We start from the raw sequence: 26,869 nt of genomic DNA, 5'->3' as shown, positions 1-26,869 counted from the left end.
CAGCATAATTCAAGAAAAGATTTGTATTACTTAATGGATGCAAACATAATCGTACAGCTCAGTCAGAAAAGTTTAAGAGTTTCTGATTCTGAGCCATCACATTTTGCTCAACACATACTTCAACCCATTGAGGACGAATCCCAAGCATACTTGGGCAAGTGTCTATGGGAAATATGTGTTGTAGCAAAATCAGTCCGTCCTCAACGGGTTAATAATATGCATTATTAGCCTTCCTGCCCTTTCTAACAGGTGGCAGGGAGCCTTTCTTCTTCAAATACCCTGTCTGATCTCCATCCTCTCCTTCCTCACTGTCCTCTTCCTCATCATCATATCCTCCCTTCCTACGTCTGACGGGAGTGTTGGGGTCGGAGCTGTCGTCGGGCGTGGCCGTTCCCCCCTCTGGGTCTGGTCTGATGCCCGGGAGGGGCGGTGGGGCCCCACCCCGCATGGAACTGCCGAGGTCACCGTCGCCATGGGCGTGGTCGGATGAGCGCAGAGGGGCAAGTTTTTTACTCTTCTTCTTTTTGCTCTTCTTGGTCAGGCTTTGGTGGTAGACAAATCAGATAAAGACACTCATAGTTATGATCCTCATCTCATTTCTCTGTTTATTATCATGCAGGAGTATAAACTGTAAAATGGGAAGCTTGAATTGTGCCCATCTACATTGCATCTATCTGTCATATGGGTTGGTGCTTTCCAGTTGTACCAGATCTCTCAATTATTACCTGCAAAATATGCCTCATCAACAATATCATTAATAAGTCAAGTTTTTGGGGACATTTTTAGGAGCTACAACATTCACTAATTGCCTCTGACATTTAAATGCATATAGTGTAGACAAGAACTTTCGTGTGCATCTTAATTTTGTGAATTTTGGCTCTCGCGAAATTTGTAAACTCAAAATGCATGTAAATATTTCTGGTTTTGCAGTATTTGCGAATTCAGAGAATGAAGAGATACTTGTGGAACATATTAGTGAAGTTCTGAGATTTTGAAAGGGGGAATTTCACAAAATTCAATAAAAAATAAACATTCATTCCCTTGACTCGTTACTGACATATTCTAAGGGTACAATATTCCCTTTGCCTCCAGAAAGAGGCAAATAAAGTGTTCTTTAATTTTACTAGACAAATTAAGATATGTGGAATTCTTTTATAATTTCTTTATATCATTCTTTTTCTTCTGCAACATTGCAAACTGTTGAAGGCTTTTCATGTGGCAATCACAATACATGGATTTAACAAAAACATTTTTAAAAATTCATAACTTTGAAGTTGATAATGAATTCATCGACATGTTCTTCTAACATTTCTGAACAAATCGTATCTACATATTTTGGGATGAATTTCCCTTTCTTAATACACAGACACATATCCACATTTGCATGCATTCATGCACACAGGCACACACACTATTCCCAACATAGCTGCCCATACAGACACAAACAATTGCTGTCTATCAAGTTTACATTCATCCCCGAGTTGATTTCTATTCTTCGGATTATGTCAGATTTATGTAAGCTCCTGGCCACATGAGCTTTGAAAAAATATGGGGTTTCTGGGATGAATTCTGTACTAGGGCTTTTCATAGCTCAGTTGGTAAGAGCACCGGTTTGGCAATCCAGGAGTCATGGGTTTGAATCAAGATGGGATCCCATTTTCATTGCTCTATTTTTCATTCATACATTTCTGGTCATTGCCCCTCGGTATGCATTTATTATATCTATTCAAAAAGCTGCATCACTTCATTGATCCCTCACATTTATCTCTGAGTTGATTTCTATCCTTTGGGTAATGTCAGGTTTGTGTAAGCTTCTAGCCACAGCAGCATTGAGAATTAAGAGGTTTCTGGAGCGAACACTGGACTAGGGCTGTCTGTAGCGCAATCGTTAAGAGCATCAGTTTGGCAATATGGAATTTTCAATTCTGAATTCTGATGGAATCGCATCTTAATTCCTATTTTTTTTCAAGTTTACAAAGTGACTAATTCAGAGACTCCCACCCAAAGCACCTTCTGATCTGGAGATTCTCCCGCCTGAAAACCCTAGCAAACGGGAGACTCCATTTTGATGTGTACGAAGCACGAAGTTCCTACAAGGTTTCTAGATGCTCTCTAGTGCTATCTAAGGCTTATTTTTTCAACATACGATAGCAATAAGTAAGAAATCCTTTCCAACGGGAGACACAGAGCCAGGGCGGGAGAAATTAAATCTCAAGCGGGAGAACGGGAGATTTTGCAAAAAATGGTTTTCGGCGGGAGATCTCCCGTCGAAAACGGGAGAGTTGGAGTCTCTGCTCATTTGGTGACGTACCTGCTGGTCCTCTCCTGGATCTTCCCCAAGATGGCGTCCTTCACTTTGTCCTCCAGTCGTGGCCCCTTCTTCTCGTCTCCCGTTGATACCCTGTAAAATTTTCAGGAAAAGGTCCCTATAGATCCACAGTGTGTTGCCAAATACAGATATTACAAAACCAGAACAAGTGCAACCCCCATTACAGCAGGGAAAACATATGACAGTAACAAAATGGCATGATTGCAGACAGCACAATTAGTGGATCCTCATCACATACAAACAGCAGAGCAACCAGTTCGGCAAAGATGTATGTTGGATTTTTTTTTTTTTTTTTCATTGCAGATGTTTGTTGTTTTGTGTGTCCATAGACATTAAAGTGTTGGCATCACATTACATGGGTTCAGTGCATTGCCAAGTTTGTTAGAAGCATTTGGTAGGTTACAACAAGAAATGTCACATCAGTTTTATATGAATTTAGGTGAAATATTTGCACTTTCACGGTTATGAAAGACAAAGTAGTTAGTATCAGCAAATTAGAGATTATTACAAACGTATCAAGGAATCAAATAGCAGATAGAGTGTCATACCAGAACAAATACATACATGATGAAGAATTATTAAGATAAAATGATAGACACACACCACCAAGAAATAAATATTTCAATAAGAGACAGAAAAGTTAATTTGAGAGTATATCATTAGTGTGAAAATTAACATAAGTGACACTCAAGTTTGCCGTTCATGAATATCATAATTCACAAGAAATTAAACAAGATGAAAAAAAGAAACACAAACACTTCATTAGGAACACAGTTAAATCATCACAAGGGATTAAATGAGAAATGGGTTGTGAGATTGTGGGTGAAATTGAAGCAGGGGGTAGGAGGGAAGGAAGTAAAATGCAATGAGGAAGAATTCTACACTGGGATGTAATTCTACATCTTCTTCTAGGCATTAATAATTTGATATTTTTATTACAGCATGTCTGCAATGCAACTACTTTCAAGTGTAGTCATTCTGAATGACTCATCAAATTATACCTTCAAAAGGGCAAATTGAACATATTTTGCAATTAGCATTATAAGTAAGCCCTCCGAGCCATGCAAATGTAGAAATCTAGTTCACTTTACTATGCATATGGCAATAAGTATATATATATACATTTTCAACATTATAATTTCCATACAAACATAGAATAATAACAAAATAAACAAAAGGTCCTAAATGATGTAAATATAATCATATAGTTGCAGTTTTTTACAAATCCTCTATTAGCAAGACTAAATAGTGAGCATTTCACTAACATCTGAGACATGGAAAATGAAATGAAATGTATGATTCTATTGACTGACCCTTCCTTTTTGACCGGCGTGCCATCATTGGAGTCCCCATTGTCCTTCTCTTCGTCCACCTTGGCATACAGCTTGGTCAGCATGGCGTTGACCTGGTCGTGTGACCTGGCCGGGAAGAGCAGGTGGAGGATGTTGACCAGCTCTGACCTCTCGTAGTTGCCAACCTTGACCAGGGCAGACAGGAAGTCTAGCTCCTGGGGGCAAACGGACAGAGCGTGAAATTAGAATTAGAAGTGACCAGTCCCTTGCCAGCATTTTAGTGACTTTGTCAGATGAACTGGCGAAATGGATTGCCATTGCAAAAACACATGCCGATCTACAATGAGGACTATCCTGAAAAGTGACACGGTGTTTGGTAAAAACTGTCTGTGGTTATAAGCAGGAAGAAGGAATAAAATATGAAATTACTACAAGATATTCAGAATTCATTTGATACATCAATTTACAGATGCCATTAACGAGGACTAAATGAGGACTTTCGTTGAGCAAATTAGTACAGAAGATTGATATGTTTTATGCAAATGATATTCATTTAATATTCATCTATTAAAATCATTTAGGACAGTGCAGAAAAATAGTATTCAGGAGCTTTTGCAGCACAGTAGAGTATCGTCGTCTGTCTGGCAGAAGGGCCTAAGGCTCCCGTGTTAAAAAATCACCAAGAATGATGATTACATTATAGCGAAAGAGCTCTTAAAACACTATCGAAGTATGTCATTATTACAATCATCATCATCATCATCATCATCATCATCGTCCATACCTGTTCCTGCTGCTGCTTCATCTTCATGACCTCAGACTGTCTGCGAAGCTCCTCGAGGGACTGGGTCATCTCGATCTCCAACTTATTCCTGAAGGAAATTCAATGTGTAACAGCACAACAAGACTTGTTAGACTACACTGAACTGAAGTGAATGACAGTTACACATTGGCACACAATTTGCTCCTTCTGGTACAGAACACAGCTGCAGAGCACATGGTTCAGTTCAAATTTTAGCCACATCCAACTCCCCTAAAACACAGAACTTTAGAAAAATTCATACATTAGTGAGCATATCTGAAAAAAAAGAAGAAATTGTCTATAAAGTTAGCACATTGGTGGGTAATTTAAAAGATATCAGAGACACATTGCCCTTCATGCATTTAATCCTTTCAAAGATTTGAATCATTATTTTTGCCCTAGCATGGAAAATGCTTGATATGTACATTTATGAAGCAATTTCCCATCTCTCTCCTTCTTCAATTCTCACCTAAACTCCTCCATCTGCACCATGTGTTTGTGCTTGAGGGCGATGCGCTTGAGTCTCGCCGCCGTGCCGCTCTTCTCTCGCTCCAAGAGCTGGGCCATCTCCTCCTCCTGTCTCTGGGCCAAGGCCCGCTCCCTCTCTGCTGCCTTCTCCTTCAGCCTCCTCTTGGTCTCTGCCTCGGCCTTGGCCCTCTGCTTTCTTAACTTCTGCTCCACTGCCTCCATTTGCTGTGACGAGTATACAAACGAGGGGGTTTTAAATTGTATGATTTGGCCTCATCCATCACTGCGCAATCACCCTGTTTGAAACATATCTTGGCAAGATGTGTGTAGTCCATGCCATAATCTTATACCATTTATAACCTGGCATACCATGTTCATTTGAAGTAACATTTTCACAAAACTGGGAAACAACACGCACTCTTGAGAATTTTTTATAAAACAAGAATATTTTCACTGTAGCATATCACAAAGGTTACAGTACCCATGCTTACAAGTACAATATTATGAATATTAAACTATGAATACAATTTGAATGAAATGTAATTTGGATGATTTCATGGAGCAGTTTAGGATATCCACCATAAAACAAAAAGTACTTTTCTTAACCAAAACTGACAAAACTGATAAAGTTTCTTCTGCATCTACGCCTATCTAAGAATTAGGTGTCTTAATAGTAATTCATTACATTAGAATTATAGCCTACTGTCAAACTGACAGAAAAACTGATATAAAAGATGGTTTGTTTGCTTGCTTTTTCTTCAACAGAGCTGACAGCATGTCACCTTCTCCTATTTTCCTACGTCCAAGAGTATGATGAAAATTTCTGACAGTTATCTCACCTTCTGGTGTGTTTCAATGACCTTCTTGCACTGAGCATTCTTCATGATCCCTTTCTCAGTCAGCTCATCCAGCATGTTCATCTTGAGCTGCAGAAGGGCCTTATGCTGTTCCTCTATGGTGGCCAACTAGTGGTTTTCAGTGAAAAAAAAAAAAAAAAATTACATGCAACATGTAAACACATGCAGAATCATGATTATAGTTACAGACTGGTAGCAAAAATATAAAGTTACCATCTATTTTGCTGTCTGATCTATTTTAATCAAATGGATGATTCTTATGTCGAGTTCTTTGATTGAAACTGACTGACAAAATGCCATTCATCGATGTAAATAAAAAGTACAGCTGTACCCTCTACTTTAAGGGATCAAAATCATCACCGGCTGTTGTGCGGAAGATCAGTAGTCCAGCGGATATGCATTCTGGAGGTTGTTGTTTAGAGTCCAGCCAAAGTATGAATGCCCATAGTTACCGATAAATGCCTCCAATGGTTATGCACATGGTATGACATGCAATGACTTTGAAAGTTGCCCTGGGATGTGGATATAACACAAAGTATAGGAAAGATTTCATGGTGTCCCTCCTATCACACCTTCCCCTCCCACATCCTGCCCCCATCTCTCACCTCTCTGGCTTTCTCCATCTGTAGTTGGGCCATGACTGCCCCCAGTCGGTCCTCCTGCTCCTTCAGAGCATTGGCTCGCTCATGGAGCATCTCAGATCGCACCTGTTTAAACAAAATTCATTAGAGGGAAAAGTGATTATCAGATTTTTCATTAAGCTGTTGTCTTCTTTCATCTGAGATGTTTTCTGTATTGGTTATACAGAAACAAAATATTACAATCACGTGAGCTTGAACTAATGTCATACTGTCATGATCGCATACAAAAGAAACAACATTCAGCACACTAATTTAGGTATCTAATTAGATTAATAACATTCATGTACGAATTCCTTGACTTGTAACAAATAGTTTGAAAGTCTGCAAAATATTCAAGAACATTAAGATACCTTTCCCACATTGCACTTATTAGATAATGAAATTATTGGCTACAACAAGTAGAGTGCAGAACACTGACATATGAAATATCATTAAATGCAGGAGCACCTCTGAATTCAGACAATAAAAATGAGAAGTCAATATTCTCATGTATATACATGTATTTGGACACAAAGATACAATGTATGTGACTTCTTCCAATTTACCGCTTCCATCTCCTCCTCCAGCTGGTCCCTGTCTCCGCTGGTCTCAGCCAGCATTGCCATCTTCTCCTCCGTGTGTTTCTGCATCATCTCCTTCAGTCTGCACTGGGTGGAGTCCTCCTCATCATCACTGTCCAGCTTCCTCTCTCGCTGCTTACGCTGCAGGGAGGAGTGAAAGTGAAGACAGATGTATACAGATATCACTCGCAAGTTCCATGGGAGGTGGTTGCCCATACACTTACAGCTAAGCCTCAAAGTCAGCACGTAGATTTAAAGCTGGAATGAACATTAATTTGATTAGCATGAGGAATGTACTGAAAAACCTGACCCAATTAACCCTAACCAGGCCGGGCTTTTTTGGGTGTTCTGTGGCCGGGGAGGGGTTGATTCAACCCCCCCTGAGATCTCGGCCGTCGATCGCGCAATCGCCATGAAATTTGGCACAAGCATTACCTGCGGCATAATCTACCAAGCTATACAAAAAGAAATGGAAATTTTCATCCAAATAATTAATTATGCTAATATATGCATAAAATCATACATTTTGCTCTTAATCAGAAATTAAAGCTCCTAGAATCCTAATTTTTGGTGAAAACATTCTTTGTAGCATTCCTAACAATGTGCTTGAAAAAAAAATTGGTATCAAAATCAATTTCTTATGTATTTTATTGTTTTATGAATTTCTTATGTATTTCTTTGTTTTTTCGACCTTTTGTTTTATCCTTTTTTTTCCACAAAATTTATGACAGAACCTATATCAAGCATAATTATGCTAAAATTAATTAGTTTCAGCCTATAAAAGTGAAAATAATCAGATCTTTATGAATATGAAGAGAAAACTCCATTTGCATAGACTTTATACACAAAATCACGTTTTTGAGCCATTTTCGATCTGACAGGCATGTATAAAACGTTATGCAGCGTCATAACGGTATGCACGATTTTTGCGAAAATGGTGTCAAAAGATGCGCGAGACTTGAAAGTAAAAAGTCAGCGAACGTCGCGGTCAAAAAATTTCGCGCGGCGGAGAAGTCGCGAAAAATGTCGAGGGGGGGTTGATTCAACCCCCCCCTGGCCTTTTTAGGGTTAATGATTGAACTGTTTTCATCAAAAATAAAAAAGGTAACTATAAGAGGCCTATTAATATCATCAAAATAAACACATGGATAAAAATGAACTACTTGGGTTTTTACACTGCAAATATCAAGAGTTTCTATGTTGTGATAAGCTGAAGAAGAAAATAAGAGAGACCAATTAGAGGAGTCCCCATTTTACATAATGTGCACAGAATAAGTCAAAAGTGCACCGACCTTTGCCTCTTGCTCCTGCTTCTTTGCCAGCCGCTCCATCTGGCGGCTCTTTCTCGTCGCCATCTTCTCCTCCAGGAGGCGTCTCTGGCGGAGCTTGGTCAACGCCAGGCTGTTCTCCATGGCAACCAGATGCTGCTCGTGCTCCGCCAGGATCCTCTGGCGCTCCTCCTCGGACATGGCCACCTGGGAGGCCAAGAGACGTCTGGAACGAGGGAGAAAAAGATGGAGACGGATTACAGGATGGGGGAGAAAAATACTAGATGGGGAGGATGCCACTGATATATAACAGACAGCAGACCTCCCAAACTTTCTGACTGAAAAATAGGGATGATCTGGCTCAAAAGTAGGAAAGAAAGGGCTATATTCCCACATATGTGTGTGGTAAAATTATCAAGAAAAATAGGAAAATTCTATCGAAACAAAAGTTGGAAATGGACAAAACACCACTCCAGTAAATCACAGCTTGCTATTCAGTATAATGCAATATTCTTAAAAGCTACATCTTTGTAATCTGAGATTATTAAACAGATATAAATTTTGTCTCCATCAATACTACCTAGTTAGAATTTGTATCTTACCCGACCATTTTCTCCTCATGTTCTCTGATCTGTTCTCGTTCCTCTCTCTCCTCCTGTTTCCTCTGGGCCAGCTCCATGCGTTGCTTTGCCAATCGTTTCTGCGAGGAGAAAAGGGGAAGAGGGATGATAGCTCTTCACGTTTGCTACATTCAAAATGTGAATATTCATGATGGGCTGAACAGTCCTTACCATGGTCAACACATGACACTTTGGCACCAATTCATTAACTGCTCTGGGAGGCATTTGATATCGTAAATTAGTGTCATACACCGTTACCCGGCAGGGTCTACAGCTACCAACCCTGTGTGATGTATGTAAGTATGGTGTGATTTACAGGTACCAACCTTGAGGGCAGCTTCTTGTTTTTTTCGCTGCTCCTCCCTCTCCTCCATCAGTTCCTCCATATCTCTCTCATGCTGCTCCACAATCTGCTGAGCCTGCTTCTCCGTCAGACCTGCATAGTAAGCACATCATGAAAACAATAGCAAATCTTCAAATTTATGAAATTCTTTTGTTGAGATGTTTCCATTGCAAATGATTGACAAATTGCCCTACATAGACGTAAATAAGCACTGAATTGATCAGTGTTTTAATAGAAGCCATGATAAAAAATCATGGGCATACATACTCGAGCAGGATTCGAACCTACAACCTCCTGATCACCGGACAGGCGTAGGTTCGAATCCTGCTTGAGTATGTACGCCCATTATTTTTTATCATGGCTACTACTAAAACACTGATCAATTCAGTGCTTATTTACGTCGATGTAGGGCAATTTGTCAATCATTTGCAATGGAAACATCTCGACGAAAGAACTTCATAAATTTGAACAACAAAAGCAGTACCCGCTGCATGCTATAAGGATTAGAACCAACACTTGCTGTCGGGCGAAAGCTCGGTGGTCTAGTGGAGATGACGCCTGTCCGGTGATCAGGAGGTCGTGGGTTCGAATCCTGCTCGAGTATGTACGCCCATGATTTTTTATCATGGCTACTACTAAAACACTGATCAATTCAGTGCTTATTTACGTCGATGTAGGGCAATTTGTCAATCATTTGCAATAGCAAATCTTTTCTGACTCTTCAAAGGCATAATTTACCATTTGCAGATGAAACAAAAACCCAGATTTAGTGCTTCAAAATAGTTCTAAAATTAAGTTAGGGGTAGAAACGACCAATGTAAAAGTTTGAACCAGTATAATTGATGTCAAGTATTGTTAAACATACCAATGTAAACAATAGTTATATGAAATGTTTCCAGACTAAACCGTCTACAGTTATGGTTTAATGAGAAAAATAGTGATATCTCCTTATATTTTAGGCTTCATTGCAAAAATGTTATACGGTAGGATGTTTTGTGATACAACTGACCTACACATATTCATCAAAAGTGATCTTGAACATTCTTTTTTTCTTAAATCACTGCTCCCAAAGGTAAACAGGACCTTTAAGCACGACTGAACATTACAAACTTGATGTTGAAAGAGAGGTCCAGTTTGATGCAAGGTTCACTGTATATCCCACTAGCAATCACTTTGATTCAATTGATCTTATCAGATATCAATATTTCCATGATTTGAACTGAACAGAAAAATCATTTACTATGTGATGCACTAGTCTTTGCCTGAAATAAAATCTCTGATCTAAAGCACTTACAGAAAATCTTCTAGACTGTTGCCATCTTTTCAGTGTGCCAGATTGTACTGCCGTGGCAAATATCACCACAGTAATGCTAAGCATTTCACTTTGATACTTGGTATCAAGTTTTGACAATCAATGGTCCTGTAAATGCCATCAGTTTCTTCATAATCATACACGCATATACATACAGACATACTTCATGCACAGGTTTGCAAACTTGATCTGTTTAGAAAATGGAGAGCTAACCTTAAATGAGTATGTTTAAGATCATTTTCACTCAACGTAAAATATATCTTCCATGCTGTGCGTACATGCTAATCATATCCTACATTTTTAGCAAAGTGCTGACATGACAAGCTGACCTTTGTTCTGGAGGTCACCATGGATTTTCTGGCGGACATCTTTGATCTGAGAGCGGACCTTGACCACCATCTCTTCCCGGAGTTTCTCCAACTCCTGCCGGGCATCCTCATCATACTCCTTGTCAATGTCTGCCACATCAACACGTTGGGATGCGAGGAGGTCGCATCGGGCTTCCATGTACTCTTCTGGGGCTACAACAAACAAACAAAAATGTGCACTTCGATATTTGGGAAATAACCCGGAAGTTCAACCTGCTTACCACTTACTTCCCATTATGTTTAGTGTGAACGGTTATGAATGACACTTGTTGAAAAAATCCACCACTCATTACTTGTGTTTGGCCCATGATTTATGACTGTAACAATTTACATGAAATAAAAATTTATATATTAATTTGTTCCTAGAGGAAAAAAATTATCTGGTCTAATATTACAGAAGTTTTCAGTAATGCTGCTCAATATTTCTATTGCAATAACACATTTATGTCAAGTTTACTATGATATAATCAACTCTCAACTTGTCATGATCACTGACATAACTGGCTCAAAACAGACAGCTTGTCAACTGAATAAAATTGGCAGTCTCTGCACTACTAAGAGGCAATATATATTACTCGTTGGTCAAACATACAACATCTCTCCAGATCTGGAGAGCCTATCTCTTTCAGCAGGTCTATATAGTCGAGATACTGTGTTGATATTATTTGAAGTTTTGCTTTGTCTTTCTTTACCTAAGTCTCCAGTTTCGACCAAGGCTTTCTTCTCTTTCTCAAATTCCGCCAGATCCTGCTTGTGCTCCTTTTCCTGCATAAATGAAAGCAACATTTAAAAATTTAGTTCATATGCACACTGTTCACATGTAGTACAACTTCTTTTCAACCCACACACTGTCTCTTTTAACTCTTCGTATAACTTTATTTTGTAATCCCACCAAGTCTCACTATGGTGATTTCAGTCCAAATCTATCATTTCCTATTACTTAATTTCTTAATTGTGTTTCTCTCTTCAGTCTTACCTCCATATCTTCAAGTCTATCCAACCTTATGTTACTCTCTCCACATCATCTTTATTGTCAATTTCTCTTCAATCTCTCCATCTCTCGATCCCTAAGAGATGACATAAACCTTTCACACTTATTTTCTGTTACCTCATCTCCTTGGGATATGTTCCATGACAATCTTCTATCTCTATAGATAAGTTCACATGCAGACTAATCATCGGTGATAAGAGCTTACCCCTTAAACTATGAAGAGTGTCCACACAAAACCTACTTGACTAAATGTTTAAGTGAGAGTCCTACTTAATGATTAAACCTCCTTCCTCTTCTACCTTACCAAACCCTTCTATCCAATAATTCCCCTCCTTCCCTTTTTACCTTCCCAAACCCATCTATCCAATAATCCTCCTTTCCATTCTACCTTCCAAACCCTTCTATCCAATAATCTTCCTCTTTTCCACTCTACCTTTCCAAACCCTTCCTTCCAATAATCTTCCTCCTACCCCTCTACCTTTCCAAACCCTTCCTTCCAATAATCTTCCTCCTACCCCTCTACCTTTCCAAACCCTTCCTTCCAATAATCTTCCTCCTACCCCTCTACCTTTCCAAACCCTTCCATCCACTAATCCTCCTCCTTGACTCACCTTCTCCATCATCCTCTTCTTCTTCCGCTCACTCAGCCGTTTGTGGAGTGCCTCTTCCTGCTTGCTCCTCTCCCGCTCATACTGGTCCTTGATGATGTGGACGTCCTTCATCAGCCGCTCGACTTGTGCCTTGGCCTCCTCCCCACTGAGCTGCTCACTGTTCTCTAATTCGTTGACAGCCGTTATCGTCTGTCCTGCCATCGTGTTCAGCATTCTCCGGTGGTACTCCTCTTGAGATTCCTGGTTCAAATCAAATGCATGACATTATTTTGATCAAAAACATGGCAGAAGAAAAGATGATAATCAAAAAGGAAAGAAAAAAAACCCAACCAAACAAACAAGGAAGCAATCAGAGACAGTAGGGAAAGCTCTGACGCTAATATGAGAGACTCCAAGTTCAAATCCTTGCTTGTGTTGAATGACCTTTTATACTCACAAAATCCCATTTTGCAGAGGTGTACATGTATATACAAATGTATGTATGATAATGCTGGGTTAATCAAAACAGGACCTTGGAAAAGAGCAAAGCTGACTGATACTAATGAGACCACCCAGGCAAAACACTTTAGTATACGTACAATCTACACTTTCTCCCATCAAAGATTCTTTCATCTTGTACAAAGAGTTTCTAAATTTTGTCATCCATTTTCACATCATGATCAGGTGATGAACAAAATAATATGTACAAACATCAGGTCTTTACCGTGACTTTTGCGAGCAGTTTGCGCTTGTTCAGCTTCTCTTCCAATGCCATGCGCTGCCTCGACATCTCCTCATCCATGAGCCGCTCCACCGTGGCCATGCTCTGGTGGTGTTCCTGCAGCAGCGCCCTCGCTTGGTCCTCGTCCAGGCCTCCCTGCAGAATGGCCTGGTCTAGGTACTCCTGTTGGATGGTTTTGATGGCTATCCTCTTTTTGGTGGCATACTCCTGCACAAGATATATTAAACACACAAGATACGAGCCTCAATTCATCGTAACACCAGCACTTAGAACATTACACTGTAAAAGCTGTTATTCTTGCATACAGATATTTTTGTGAATGAGGTCACAGACAGTTATGCAACTTGACACCAAGGCTATCATAAGTGCACAAAGATTATAGTACAACTTTGTACATACGAAAGCTGTGGTGATATTTTTGTGTGTTGTGAACATGTTCAATATTGAATTCTAAAATCCCCATAGACTTGATACATAGGCCACCAGATTCCCGTAGGAAACGGGTAGAATTTGTGGCCCAACAGTGATTCACAAAATTTGCGAAAATTACACCCTCGCAAATATAGCCTTCACAGTACTACCAATCCCATAGCATAAGTCACTGTTGTACTCAGGAACTGATATACAATTTCTGTTTTGCAAAATTTGCTTTGTTCTCTCTACATCTTTAAAGGGTTATGAATGTGAATGATGAATCAAAGGAATATCATAGCAATGAATGTTCACTAATAGTCTCCAATTGCTTTGACTTCATCAAAATCAACATGGACTGAGCATATATGTCACACTACAAATGGCAATGATCATAACGCAAAGAAAAAAAAAATCATGCCAAAATGAATAAAAATATTTGCCTTGCGAAGTTTCTCCTGTTCCTCATCCTGCTTCAGTTTCAGGAGCTGCATCCCACTAGCCACCTCCGCTGCCTGCTGCTGCTTCAACAGATCTAATACCTCCTTCAGATCCTATACAGGGAGGTGGGAGACAGAAAGGGGTATTTAATAGATTGACCCAAGTCTAGTCAAGAATGAGGATGATGAAGAAAGAGTCGCTGTCTATGGAAAGCCAAGCGTGAAAAGACAAGAAGTATGAAGATTCAAGAGTAATATCTAAAGAGATACTGTGGGATTGATTTTCTTCCTGGCAGGATATGCCATTCATAGGCAGAATAGGAGGGTTGGAGATGTTTTCACAAACAGGGAAGTAAATTACATGATCCATGGCATTTCATGCTATGATGGATGTAAACAGTATCAAATTTTTAGCAGATTACAACTCAATCATACTTTCATAGCCTTTTTGCATAACGAGTCTACTTTGTCAGGATAATCTATCCAACAACTGAAGGACAGATAATGTCAATCAAAAACATGTGGAGACCTAACTTCATGCTTATGTTAACTTATGGTTATGCTTATGCATATTGTACTTGTCATTCACAATCACACATTTATGTATGTCTTTAATACTGGTAGCTGCATCCTAAATGGTTTCATGAAAAAGGCAAGCATCACCACCACCCAAAAAAAAAAAAAAAAAAAAAAAAAAAAATAGTCAAGCCTACAACTTGTTAGATAAAGCAATTTTATTTGAGCAAGAATGCTGCAACAAATTAAAATCATACCGCATTAGATTAAATAAAAATCATTAGTTTGCAGAGTTGACATACATTATCAACCACGAGTCTTGTTACATCAAGGAGTACGAACCTCAAGAGAAATTAAACATCAGGTTAAAAGAATTTTCTGAATTCAACTTGAAATGATTTACCGCTTTATCCAAGTTCCTTCCCTGGGCTGTCTTCAGTCTGATTTCAGATTCATGTTTCTTTTTCATCATCATCAGCTTCCCCTGAAACACAGAAAGAGAATATAAGAGAGAACACTTACAGATATTGGAAACTCAGTAATAGTAAAATGTAATCATATTACACTCTCAAAGGATTGTACAGCCTGCTACTTTAACTGTAGTGAACTTGAACAGATAGCCACTAGTCACATGCAAATTGAGATGCAATGCTACATCAAAGTAATAATGGATATATAATGTGTCTGAAGTTGAAGCATGCACCTCTAAAAGACTTTGAGTTGAGATAGGTAAAGAATAGGAGTTCATAAGATCTCATTTGTAAAGTTATCCATTGCAGAACACAACTTTGAAGTTTGGGAGCTCTGCTATGCCTCACAAACACATCTCATTGGCCGGTGTTTACTTGACAGTTTTAATACTGAACATGTCTACACACCTCATCAACAAGAACAAGTTGGGAGAAAGAGAGAAAGAAAAACAAAGAAACACAAGACAAAACAAATGCCTTTAATACCTTGTTCTCTGCACTCAGGTGCTTGAGGAGTTGCCTGCTGTCATGGCGATACTGGTCCTCCAGGGACTTGATGGCATCCTTGGTGCGTCTCTGGTACTTCCTGGACAGCTTCTGGGCGGTGTCCCGGCGCAGCCCCTCCTCTCTGTGGGACCACGCCCCCAGCAGCATGACAAAGAGCTCCACCATGGTGGAGATGCGCTGCTCCTCTAGCTGGATATCGGTGGTGATGGTGCCCAAGATGTCCAGGCTGAGGGGAAGGGGAGGGCAACAGGTGACATGTGACATAGCAAACTCACTCTCGAATACTGACTACCAGGGGCCCGTTGCATAAAACTTCAACCGGATTTTTTTCCGGTTGAAATCACAAAATTCCGGTTGGAAGCTCCCAACCAGAGTTTTTATGCAACGGATTTTACATTCTTAGATTAGCAACCTTAAAAAATTCAGGTTGGGCAAATCCCAACCAGAATTTTCTAAGGTTGCTAAAAAAGTTTTATGCAACGGGACCCTGGTGTGGCAGGTGCCAGGGGGTAAGATATACAATTTTGTATATCCAATAAATAAAAGAGATTCCTGCATCGTGGCAATCATTCCCAGTAGTGATTAAATACAAACCCATTATTTTTTTTATTTTACTTTATTTTTTTTTTTGCACATTCCTCCAAGTAATGGGTGTATTGTCTGGCAATGTCATGACTTGGATATAGTGTAGGTGGTGTATACATATGATACAGTGACAAAAGGTACACCTGATTATTGGGGCTACCAAACCTAAAATTTGCTTGGAGGAGTTCAATTTATTATTACATGAAGGAACATATAGTTTAGGAAGGACGTTTCACTGGAATCATAATGCTAAATGTACCAAAAAAAAAAAAAAAAAAAATCTAAATGAAAATAGCAGCTCATAAAAAGTTTGAGACACAAAGTATAAAACAGGGCAGCCATAAATTTGAACATATCAGAATGTGACCTTGATCAAATGTTAACTATGATGTTTCTCATTTACTGCTTCTTATGTGTTGTTTGACTCATCAAATCCAGGGCAAATTTTGCTATCACAGTAGAAGTCTTGTCACTGTTAACTTAAGACTCCTGGATTTCACTGCAGATTTTATTTTAGAGAGCTACAAGAAGGGTTAAATCAATTTAATCTGAATAAAAAAATAATACTAGTATTCATAAAAACCTCCTCATTGCTGGACAACCATCATATCCACTAGACTACTGAGCCTCTTCCTGATAGCCAGTGGTGATTCTGACGGTTAGTTTGAATAAATTATAAAACTTACTTGTCAAAGTCAAGGACCTTCTTGGATTTGTCCTTCTGTGACAGGATGATAACAATACTCTCATTGGCAGTGAGTGAGCTGAAAATGAAAGAAGATAAAGACAGAAAAAATATACAAATGACTCTCTTATTGTTATTTCACAGACTCACTGAGAAACAGCTTCTGGCTTAAGTGAGTGGCCACATATATGACTGAAATAAGCTCAGCCTAGTTTCAGTAATTGAGTGCATTTGTAGCAATACAATGTACATATGAATAGAAAGGTGTGGTCTTCCAACAGAAGTCAGTTTTCACTTGAATTGCACAAATATGTAATAATTTCTAAGAACAGGGAGGGTATTGCAAAATCTGTCCATGGGGTAACATTGTGCGACAATTACCTGTACTCTTCCACCATATCGAGGCCGGTCTTGCCTGCGCGGGGATTGATGATGAGTCCGTGCTGTGTCACGCTCTTGGCGATGGTGCCCTCCGGCTGTACGATGGCGTAGATGCCGCCCGTGGCGCACTTGGCGTAGATGAAGAAAGCGAGGACCACAAGGAGGAGGGACACGAGCAGGGCCACAAAGAAGAAGAGCGCCGCCAGACCGTGGTTGTAAAGCAAGCTCTCTTCATAGGTGATAGTCTGGGTGATGCATTCCGCTGCAGTGACTGGGCCATAATCTACTCCAGGATGCTACAAAGAAATAAAGACAAACGTTTGATATATCTGCCCATAATATCCTGCAAAGATTTCATTTCAATTCAATGTAAATTTTCCATCAAGAATCTATGCACATATCTGTCTAAAGTCTATGTGATAATTTATGCATTACTGGACATGAACATTTGTCAAATAGAAAATTGTTGGTAATATTCAGTGGTGAAAGTCTGACAATTTTGAATCTGACAAAATTTGATATAATGATCATTCTCAATGAGGTTTGTATAGATATTTTTGACTCTGGTGTTTAAGACCTAATATGCAATCATTAGTATAGATTCCTCATCACAGGCACATTTATTTGTACCTGATATTTATAGATTAATCATGCATCATAAATTTCACAACAGCAAAGTGGTTTGAAGACAAAATACACAAGATTGCCCAAACCTACAACAATTTTATATCAGCCTTGATTTAACAAGCCATAGAAATTATTTCCATATCCTGGGAAGCAGTGGAAAAACTGAATTGGTACCACACAAGTGATTCTCCACAAAAATAAATGAGAAATATAATAGAGAGTAGATCAGGAATGGGTCATAAGTGTGATACAGAAGCAGTCTTTATTGCGGATTTTGGGATCACTTTGAAAGATTGTCACCTCTAAAATGGCATGTCTTCCTTGCAAAGTCTTCAAAGTTGTGCTGGCTTAGGCAGCACCACAAAGCGATATTTATCATCTTACCACACTGGATGCTTCTGATGCTGGGAGGGAAGACCATGTCAGGACAGCCTCAAGAGTGATGTTTGCATCCAAGTTGTCATCTACCGTCTCCCGTTTCAGTCTTGCATTGTAGGAGAGAGTGGCCACTTCCCCAACTGCAAACAAGCCAATATAAACAAGATAATTACAAACACATTTAATAATGATCAACTTACTACTTACTTAGAGCAGTAACTCAGCTCATTGCTTCTGGTCTAGAGAAGATTCATACAGATTCCTTAATTTGGGAGCTTTACCCCCCATAATTGTGCCCCTAAGTCCCCTACGTTCCCCCCCCCCCCCCTCATGGCATCTATTTGTAAAGATTCATATTCTATCACCCTAGCAATAATACCTGCCAAGTTTGATAAAAATCACCACAAGTTTTCAAGAAGAAGATAGGACCTAAAATCATGCAGGAAGACAATGAATGATTGCAATAACTCACTTGAGCCTATGGCTCAGATGAGCTACTCTGAAATTTATTTCAAATAACAGGGATGAAATTGTAGAACAAGATGGACAAAACTCAAAGCAAGCCTTATCAAACATTAAAAGGGTTCTGCTTGCTATTGTATAATTTATGTTCTCTTTCACAATTAAGAAGTGCTTTGAAAAATATAGAATACATGTCATGAGAATATACTCACTCTCCAAGACGCCAGGCCTGTAGATGTAAAATGACAGTGTGAGAATAGGAGCGCCCCCACTAGTGTAGGGGCTGGGCATTATGGAATCCAGGTCCACCTCGAGTGCCGAGATGTCATTGGTGATAGAAACTTCAGAGGCTGGTCCCGTGGATGCGCTCGAGTGGAAAACCGTTGTGGTGAAGTGCATGTACTGATAGGTGTAGTCATCTATCTGTTCAGTCACTGACAGCTGATGGGTATAATGAATAAATTCAGGCTTCAATGGCAAATGTCAAAAAAACGAAGAAGAAACTAGATATATCGCTACGGCGACTGATATGCCTCCGCCATAGTGCATGGTTCTCCTAATAGGTCTATAGTGCAATGTCTTGACAATGTGTGATGACAGTTTCACACAATTGGCAAAATATTAAAATGACAGGTTTGACACAAATGTGCTGAATGTTCACTTTCCTAGAACTAGGTTCAATTGGATGAATGATTGAAATGTCAGAGTGCAGGTATTTGGGGAACTGATGATTTTTACTTGACTTTTGACCCTTTTATAAGTTTATGCATTAAGTAATTTTCAAGGTATTGAGAAAAAGTATAATTTCAGTATCAAATGGGAAAATAGCATTATCTAAACCTGGCCTTTGACCTTTGACCTCACAGTTCCAAAGAGAATCACTGTTAGGTTGAACATGCATAAATATGTAAGTTTCATGATGATACCTTGAGTTACTTTTGAGATATGGAGGAAAAAGTGCAATTCAGCACTTTCACGTGACCTTTGACCTTTTGACCTTTGTGACCTTTTGGCAAGAAACTTCCCACATAATATATATTGGGTAATACATGTATACATCAAGTTAAAAAAACACACCGTCAGGCATTGCATAAATATAAGGAAAGTAGTGATATTTTGAGGAGTTGACTTTGACCTTTGACCCCTGACCTTTGAACCATGACCCCTAACTTCCCTAGATAATCACTGCCCATTAGAACAAGCATAAATACTAAGTTCCATGAAGATACCTTGAACCATTTGCGAGATATGGAGAAAAACATGAATTTTCAACTTTTTTTTCACAAAATAACCTGACCTTTGACCTTTGACCCCGTGACCCTAAAATCCAAACAAAGTATTATCCCCCCAGGATATACCCTCATACCAAGTTTGATGTAAAACCACCACACGGTTCTTGAGATATCGACAAAAACAAAACGGGACGGACGTACGGACGGACGGATGACCCAAAAACATAATGCCTCCGGCCACTTCGTTGGCGGAGGCATAAAAAGCAAACTCTTTTATTTCTCCTTTGATAAATCAGACACATTCAACAAGTCTGACAATATCGTATTCAGGAAAAGACTTAGCACTCACACCATAACTTCTCTTGAGGCTTTAACCAGACATGTCTAAACATGCCAAACCATATCAGACAAGTTCCTGTTCCATCATGGAACATAGCACAGTTACATGTAGCAATCACTGCTGTAGCTAGGGATCATACAAATCATCATTACACTACACTCTTAGAGAGGTACATACTGATGCATTTTCAAATAACAGAATAGAAAATGTCAGCTCTACATAAAGTAACTAGAAATTTCATTCCTATGACCATTGTGTGCTGAATACATGTTGAGCCCTTTCATATTCTTGATACACCTGTTAATCACTGTCACACTGGTTCTACCAATTCCACTACAACCATCCCTCTTATCACTGTCCCATACTTCAAAGCTGTATTAAAAGCAAAGTAAAAACCAGGAAACACAGTGGCTTTTACTATCATCCACTGGGACAAACTGAGAAAGAAATCTGAACCAATCTCTTTTCCGTCTTCTCCAAATGTTAGAGTAGAAGTTTTTTTTTTTTAAAAGAAAAAACATAAATGGAAAATCTTTCTACAAAACATACATGTACATGTATATGGCACAGTGTCAGAGTTATTCAAGTAGAAAAAAAAAAGAGTATTTCTGCTGAAAACAGTCCCACTCTCCCTCTCTCTCTCTCTCTCTCTCTCTGATGCGGTGGGGGAAAGTGGAACAAGATGCCCATATGATTATGTTAAACTGATTTGACAATTTGATTAGAGCCCTCCATATTTCCTTCCTAATCTCATTTGTAGCCAGAAGCAGTGCCGACTGCTGTGATACTCAATCCATTTGCCTAATGTTACAGTACAAACTCCCCAGACCCAAATAATGTACAGTCTGCGCTGTACCACATGCAACATGGGCAGCATTTGTGCAGCATATCAACACTGGATTCTTTTAAAGACTGTCATTTGCCGACATTTTGGTTTCACAAAGCCAGTGGCAAAGGAAGAAATGCAGAGGGTACAACTACTCCTTTTTATTTTGTGCGTACTTGTTTTCTGTGTTTTAGACAAAAGAAGCTAAACATGACAAATCATTACTTGTAGGTGTCACTTGCATGCACTAAATATATAATACTGGGTAATATTGTCACAATAAAACGTTTACTAGTATTCTCTTAAGTTCAAAGCATCAGCTACCATTGCATATCAATTTCACACATTAGTGACCCACATCCACAAACAAACATCTATATCTAGTGTCATATTCATAAGACAATTGGCAGGATGGTAAAAACGGCAATGTTATGTGTACAGTACGGTAATTGCACCTTAACCCATTGAGCACAGGCTGATTTTGCTACAACACGCATTTCCCATAGATGCCTGCTTGAGTATACATGTATGGTACTCAGGATTAGTCCTCAAAGGGTTGAGTAGACTTGTATTCTGACCAAACACAATTTTCAGGTGCTCAGTGGTCCACTGCTAGTTTAGTTCAATGTATAGCATCAATGAGCATGTAATGTGACTTACGGGGTCGATGCTGAAAGTCACCTCCAGTTCTGGTTGCACTACGTTCAGATCCAGAGAAGATAAGGAAGTGGATTCTCCATTGATATCCATGTCAAATGCAGCATGGACGACATCACCAACTGAGAGACTTCCTTGCCTTATGGTGAATGAAATCTATGTCGGGGAAAACACAGAAGAAATGAGATGACAGATGAGGACTTCTAAACATACATATTTTGTAGAATAAATTTTCTTGGGGAAAGAATATTTTGTGATCATTCATGACAGCCATTCTGATGTACTTTAGAAAAAAAATTGTCATGATGGAGTGCTAACCTGATTATGAGGGACTGCTGCTAGTGGGAACACAGCAGTAGTGCAATGAAATTCAATGTAACAACACTTACTTTGCTATTTTCACCACTTTTAATTGTGGAATCATGGCCTACTTTATTGGGACTTATCTTGGCTTACACACTTTAATAGTCCCTCATTAATGTCAAAATGTGACAACTACATTCGCAAAATAATCACAGGGATGTCATTTCCCTACCATATCTGTTATCTTCCAACCAATCCCAGATAGAGTCAGTCAATTGTGCAGCCAAAACATTTGCCAACAGGCAGCAGGACATAGTTTTTGGGATAACACAAGAGTTTGATTACAACTTCTACACTGTACATACATGTACAGCTGTATACATTGCATGTCTTCTGTCAAAAGCATGTATCAATTGCTTTAATTCCCCTTTATCTGTTGTTTCCTAGCTAGAATCATTTTTTTTTTTAATTCATGTGCAAATGATATAATATGATGTATTACTATTCAATACATAATGCATAGAAAGGAAGTGAAATGAGAAGAGAGAAAGACAGACAGAAGAGAGAGAGAGAGAGGGAGAAAGAGGGGCCCTTGTTTTCAATAGCTGAATCACCATACATATGTGAGTACACAGTAACCTCACCTCTCACTAGAAGGAAAAATACAGAAACAGATAGTGAATGGATGAATGAAATCATGAATTTCAAATGAATACATAATGAATTAACTAGCAAGTGAAAAATAAATAATGCTACATGTATACAAGTATAGGGATCTGCTGACATGACTGTGTTGTGGTGCAACAAGCAATCAATGTTTTAGAGACCAAATGTGTTGAAATGTTGTAATGAAATGAGTGCTGTATTATATTATATGAAACTAAGATTATTTTCAGTGATTCTTGCTCAAGTTTTACCACAAAACCCACAAACCACTTGCCTCATGGTTTAAATCTGGATACTGTAATTACTGTACCATAAAATTTCTACAGTATGCAAATGCACTGGAATTGGAGTTACAAATTTTACATCAGCAGTGTTTGTGTATATGGTAAATATGAAAACAGAAGGAAATTAGGTTTATAGGCTTTTATCCAGGGTCTTGCATATCATGCCTTTGGAATGCTGAAACAACACTGTCTGATTAATAATTTTAGAGAGATAAACAAATCACTTACATTATGTATCAAATACACTGTCTGATTAATAATTCCAAAGAGATTAACAAATCACTTACATTTTACAAGTATCAAATACCCTGAAATGTACAGTGTATTTTAATCTTGTCAAACAAATAGTTTATGTTCTACTTTACATCCATAACACGCAATTCACCCTAACGGCTATGAAATACATAGATATGAACAAATGAATAACAAGTCCATGCCCAACATGTACACACAAAGAAAAGATGAGCACCAATACCAAAACACGGTCGCTATGGCGACCTGACAGTGACAACAATCATCATCAATCAATGGAGACCATTGTACAGCATCCCTGCCTCTGTGCAGCCGTTCATCTCTCTAATGCCGTCACCATGACAACAGTGCCATCGGATATGAGTGCATCTAATGACTTGGTTGCACTCGGTGTATGCGTGGTAATTGAGGAAAATGCAAACAAGGGGAAGGATTCCTATCCCTTCTGCTGCTAATTCATCAGTCCCTGTGATTTGGCCTCAGCTGTAAAATTGGTAACCTACATGTGTACACTTCAGATCTACAAAAACTTACACATGCATGACATGGAATGCTTGTATAAAAAAATGCTAAATGAAACAGATAATCTGCTTACTTCAGGAATGCCTCTCTGAGGTACTAACAGATTACATGTACATTCAGGCAGCTACATAATTAACATGGTAGGGGATGGAAGTTCATTAAACATTGAGCTCACGGTCATTTGTTCATAAATGAATTTGGCATGTACTCCATTTAACGATCAGGGGGAGTTACATTGTACCTACATGTAGTTCCAACCAGATTGTTTTTCACAAGGCTACAAGATGAATTTTTAACTTAGTATCAAAGCAGTATGGTCCAATTCCATACATTTTAGGCATGAATTCAATGGCATCTGTACAAGTTGATAAGATTTTTCTTCAGAGATGAATTTCCTGTCAAATCAAGGCCATGTTCAGGGCCTTAGGCTTAATTCAAAGTTAACATGTACAATATGTACATGTATTCAGAAATCTCTATCATATTCACATTAACATCAGTTTGTACAGAGCTAATAGGTTCTAATACAAATGAATCCTGATAGTGATAAGTGAAGAAGTTCATCATACACACTACTATGGAGTAATTATTACCCTTCGTCCTAACAAAGGCATTGAAGTTTGTTTCAAAAGGCTTAAAATTTTGACAATGTCACAAATAGACTTGATATCAAGACTAGAAGAGCAGAACAAAGACATTTTGAAATGCCTCAAGATCAATCATGAGGGCTTATAGAATTTGGGGATTCACCGCAACAACCCCGCAAGGTAATTCCCCCAATCTAGATTTATAATATCTTCCTCTTTTGTTAATTTTCTGCAAATTGTTTTTTATCGTATGATGGAACCTGCGTACATGTATTTCTAATGTGTATTTTGTAGATTTCCCATTTCGCAGTTATTTTGACAAAGAAATCAAGAATAAAATATTCATCCCAAATTGAAAATTTGAGTAGGTGAATACAGATAAAACAAAAACAAAAAATAAAACAAAACAAATGACAACATACTCCAAGAGCAATAAAATTCAGCCTGCATAAAATGCATGACGCAAACATCCCCCAGAAAGTACACAATGTACACTGGTCAAAGTAGAACTTGTAGCATGTACTGAAAAAGAGACAAATTATGCATCTCATTGCTGTTTAACCATCTCACAGCCAATGTGTCGCATACATGTGAGATTGCTATGATTTATCATGATAAGATGTCAATGATGAGATTAAAGCAAGATACTACATTGAACATATAATAGAATATGAAAAATGCATGCACATTAAAGAGACATTACAAATGCACACACTATAAGACTGATTATGAAGTTGGAATGTACATCCATGTGATGCCATGATGCCCATTTATGCAAAAACAGAAATCACTTTAATTGATTACCTCCATAAGGATGGATCCACTGACTGCGGAGATATTTCCAAAGCCTATGGCTGGAAAGGTGCATATGGCTCCGGAACATGAGAACTGACTCTGCGCTGTGATGTTTGGTTGTGTGTAGTTGACTGTCCCAAGGGGAGTTACTGTCAGACCACCAAAGTCTACATTCAGGTCACTCACATCGGCTGATGACAGCTCTGAGAATGGAAAGAGAAGAAATGACACAAATGAGTTACTGATCCTCACGACAGCCCATCTGTTGTATCACATGTTGCAGTCTATAATGGTTGTGGCGGTTTGGTTCACTCATATCTAAATATGGGTTGTACAAGGAGGGAGGTGACAGTACTTTGCTTTGCACTTGTAACTGAAATGTGCATTAAATGTGACAAATGAAACAATACTGAAGACTGGTCACCCGATGGTTAGTTAATCTCTCATTTAAAGCAGGATTCATATCGCTATTAATAATTATAATAAGCAATTAATATCAAAGGTGTAAAATCAAGAATAGGAAGGAGGGCCTTCTCAGCAGCTTTCATCTTCTCCACATGTCAAAGTATCTATTTCTTCAACAATTGATGTAAGTGTAATGTCATGTCTCAAAAGAATCCAAGTGTTACCACCAAAAGCTACCTGATCATCTGTTACTTTCACTTGTGCCAAAGAAAATGTCCTGAAAGTTTCGTTAAAAATCTCTTCATAACATTTTGAGTAATATTGCTAACATGCAGACAAACAACTGCAAATCCATCCCCCTTCTAAAGGAGGTATTGCCGGAGGTAACAAATAGTAGTGTAGTCAAAAATAATGATTAAGTCTAGTGAAAGTACATTGCTTACTGTAAATGTGTGGTGATCATGTGTTAAATAAGCCATGCCCTTGAGAGTTTTCATCAAACTTCTTGTACCGTATAATTGATACCAACTTACAATGTATGTTCCAGTATCCACAGACTTTTAAAGTGAATTTGGTACTCAGAAGTTTCAATAATTTTACTTGCCTAGGAAAATGGTTACCCCCGTCAGGCTGCTTGACAGTAAATCCAGCGTGATATTGACAGAAGTTGCTCGGTCCGGAATGAAGTCTGCCTCTCCAGGGATGAAACCCGAATTTTGGAAATTTTCTGTAACCCCAGGTCCTCCATATTTGACCTCATTTGTCACATTCTGTGTCCTTTCTATGCCGCCATCCACGTAATGAACTTCAGCTGGAAAAGGCAAGAAACTGCCGATGACCTCACGAGGATAAAACATCAACAGTGTAAAGGAGGCAGAAATAATACTGTCTTGAGTCAAATTCGATGAGGAGTTCGTGCTCTCAATGATCCCAAGGTCAATTTCAACCCTATCCGCCCCGTACGATACATTAAGCATACTCGCTGCCAGATTATCGCCAATCGCGGTGGAGACATTTCCAAGGGGGGTGTGCAGAACAAACTCAAAGGGAAAGGAGAGATGTACGCTGGTATTGAAGATGGTTACGTTATCTGCAAAGAGCAGATCGAGCGTGACATCAACTTTTCCCCCCAAGAATACGGTGTCATTGCCGGAGACATCAACGCCATCGCTTGACTGGAGTTGCAGGGAGATTTCTGTGATAGGCGAGGTTGGGGATGTTACTGTCTCCACGTCGGCATAGCCAGTGGAGGATGAGAGCAGGATGAAGACGAAGAAGCGGAGTACGAGAAGGATGCATTCATGGTGGAAGCCCTGTTTGTTGGTTTGGTCCTTACGCTCTAGATGAACTGCCAT

The 26,869-nt window shown here is 39.0% G+C and overlaps 1 protein-coding gene across 1 annotated transcript; it reads right to left on the bottom strand.

Moving 5' to 3' along the window:
• Window positions 1–208: 208 nt before the first annotated feature.
• Window positions 209–26,869, bottom strand: LOC139727750 (limbin-like). Its single transcript, XM_071638728.1, has 25 exons — window positions 26,119–26,869; window positions 25,119–25,312; window positions 21,704–21,856; window positions 18,858–19,086; window positions 18,190–18,323; window positions 17,179–17,474; window positions 16,799–16,876; window positions 15,507–15,753; window positions 14,954–15,034; window positions 14,038–14,148; window positions 13,166–13,390; window positions 12,463–12,702; window positions 11,553–11,625; window positions 10,822–11,013; window positions 9,164–9,273; window positions 8,820–8,917; window positions 8,242–8,443; window positions 6,935–7,090; window positions 6,354–6,455; window positions 5,731–5,856; window positions 4,893–5,116; window positions 4,406–4,493; window positions 3,643–3,836; window positions 2,312–2,401; window positions 209–542 (listed from the first exon to the last, which is right to left on the bottom strand). Exons 1-25 carry the CDS (start codon window positions 26,867–26,869, stop codon window positions 209–211), a joined length of 4,728 nt encoding a protein of 1,575 aa, XP_071494829.1.

The sequence above is a fragment of the Diadema antillarum genome, unplaced genomic scaffold (genome assembly GCF_040938485.1).
Source record: "Diadema antillarum isolate AM-2024a unplaced genomic scaffold, OU_Dant_1.0 seq00000150_RagTag, whole genome shotgun sequence".
Lineage (NCBI taxonomy): Eukaryota > Metazoa > Echinodermata > Echinoidea > Diadematoida > Diadematidae > Diadema > Diadema antillarum.
Note: the sequence above shows the minus strand (reverse complement) of the source record. Positions and strands in the feature narration are given on the sequence as shown.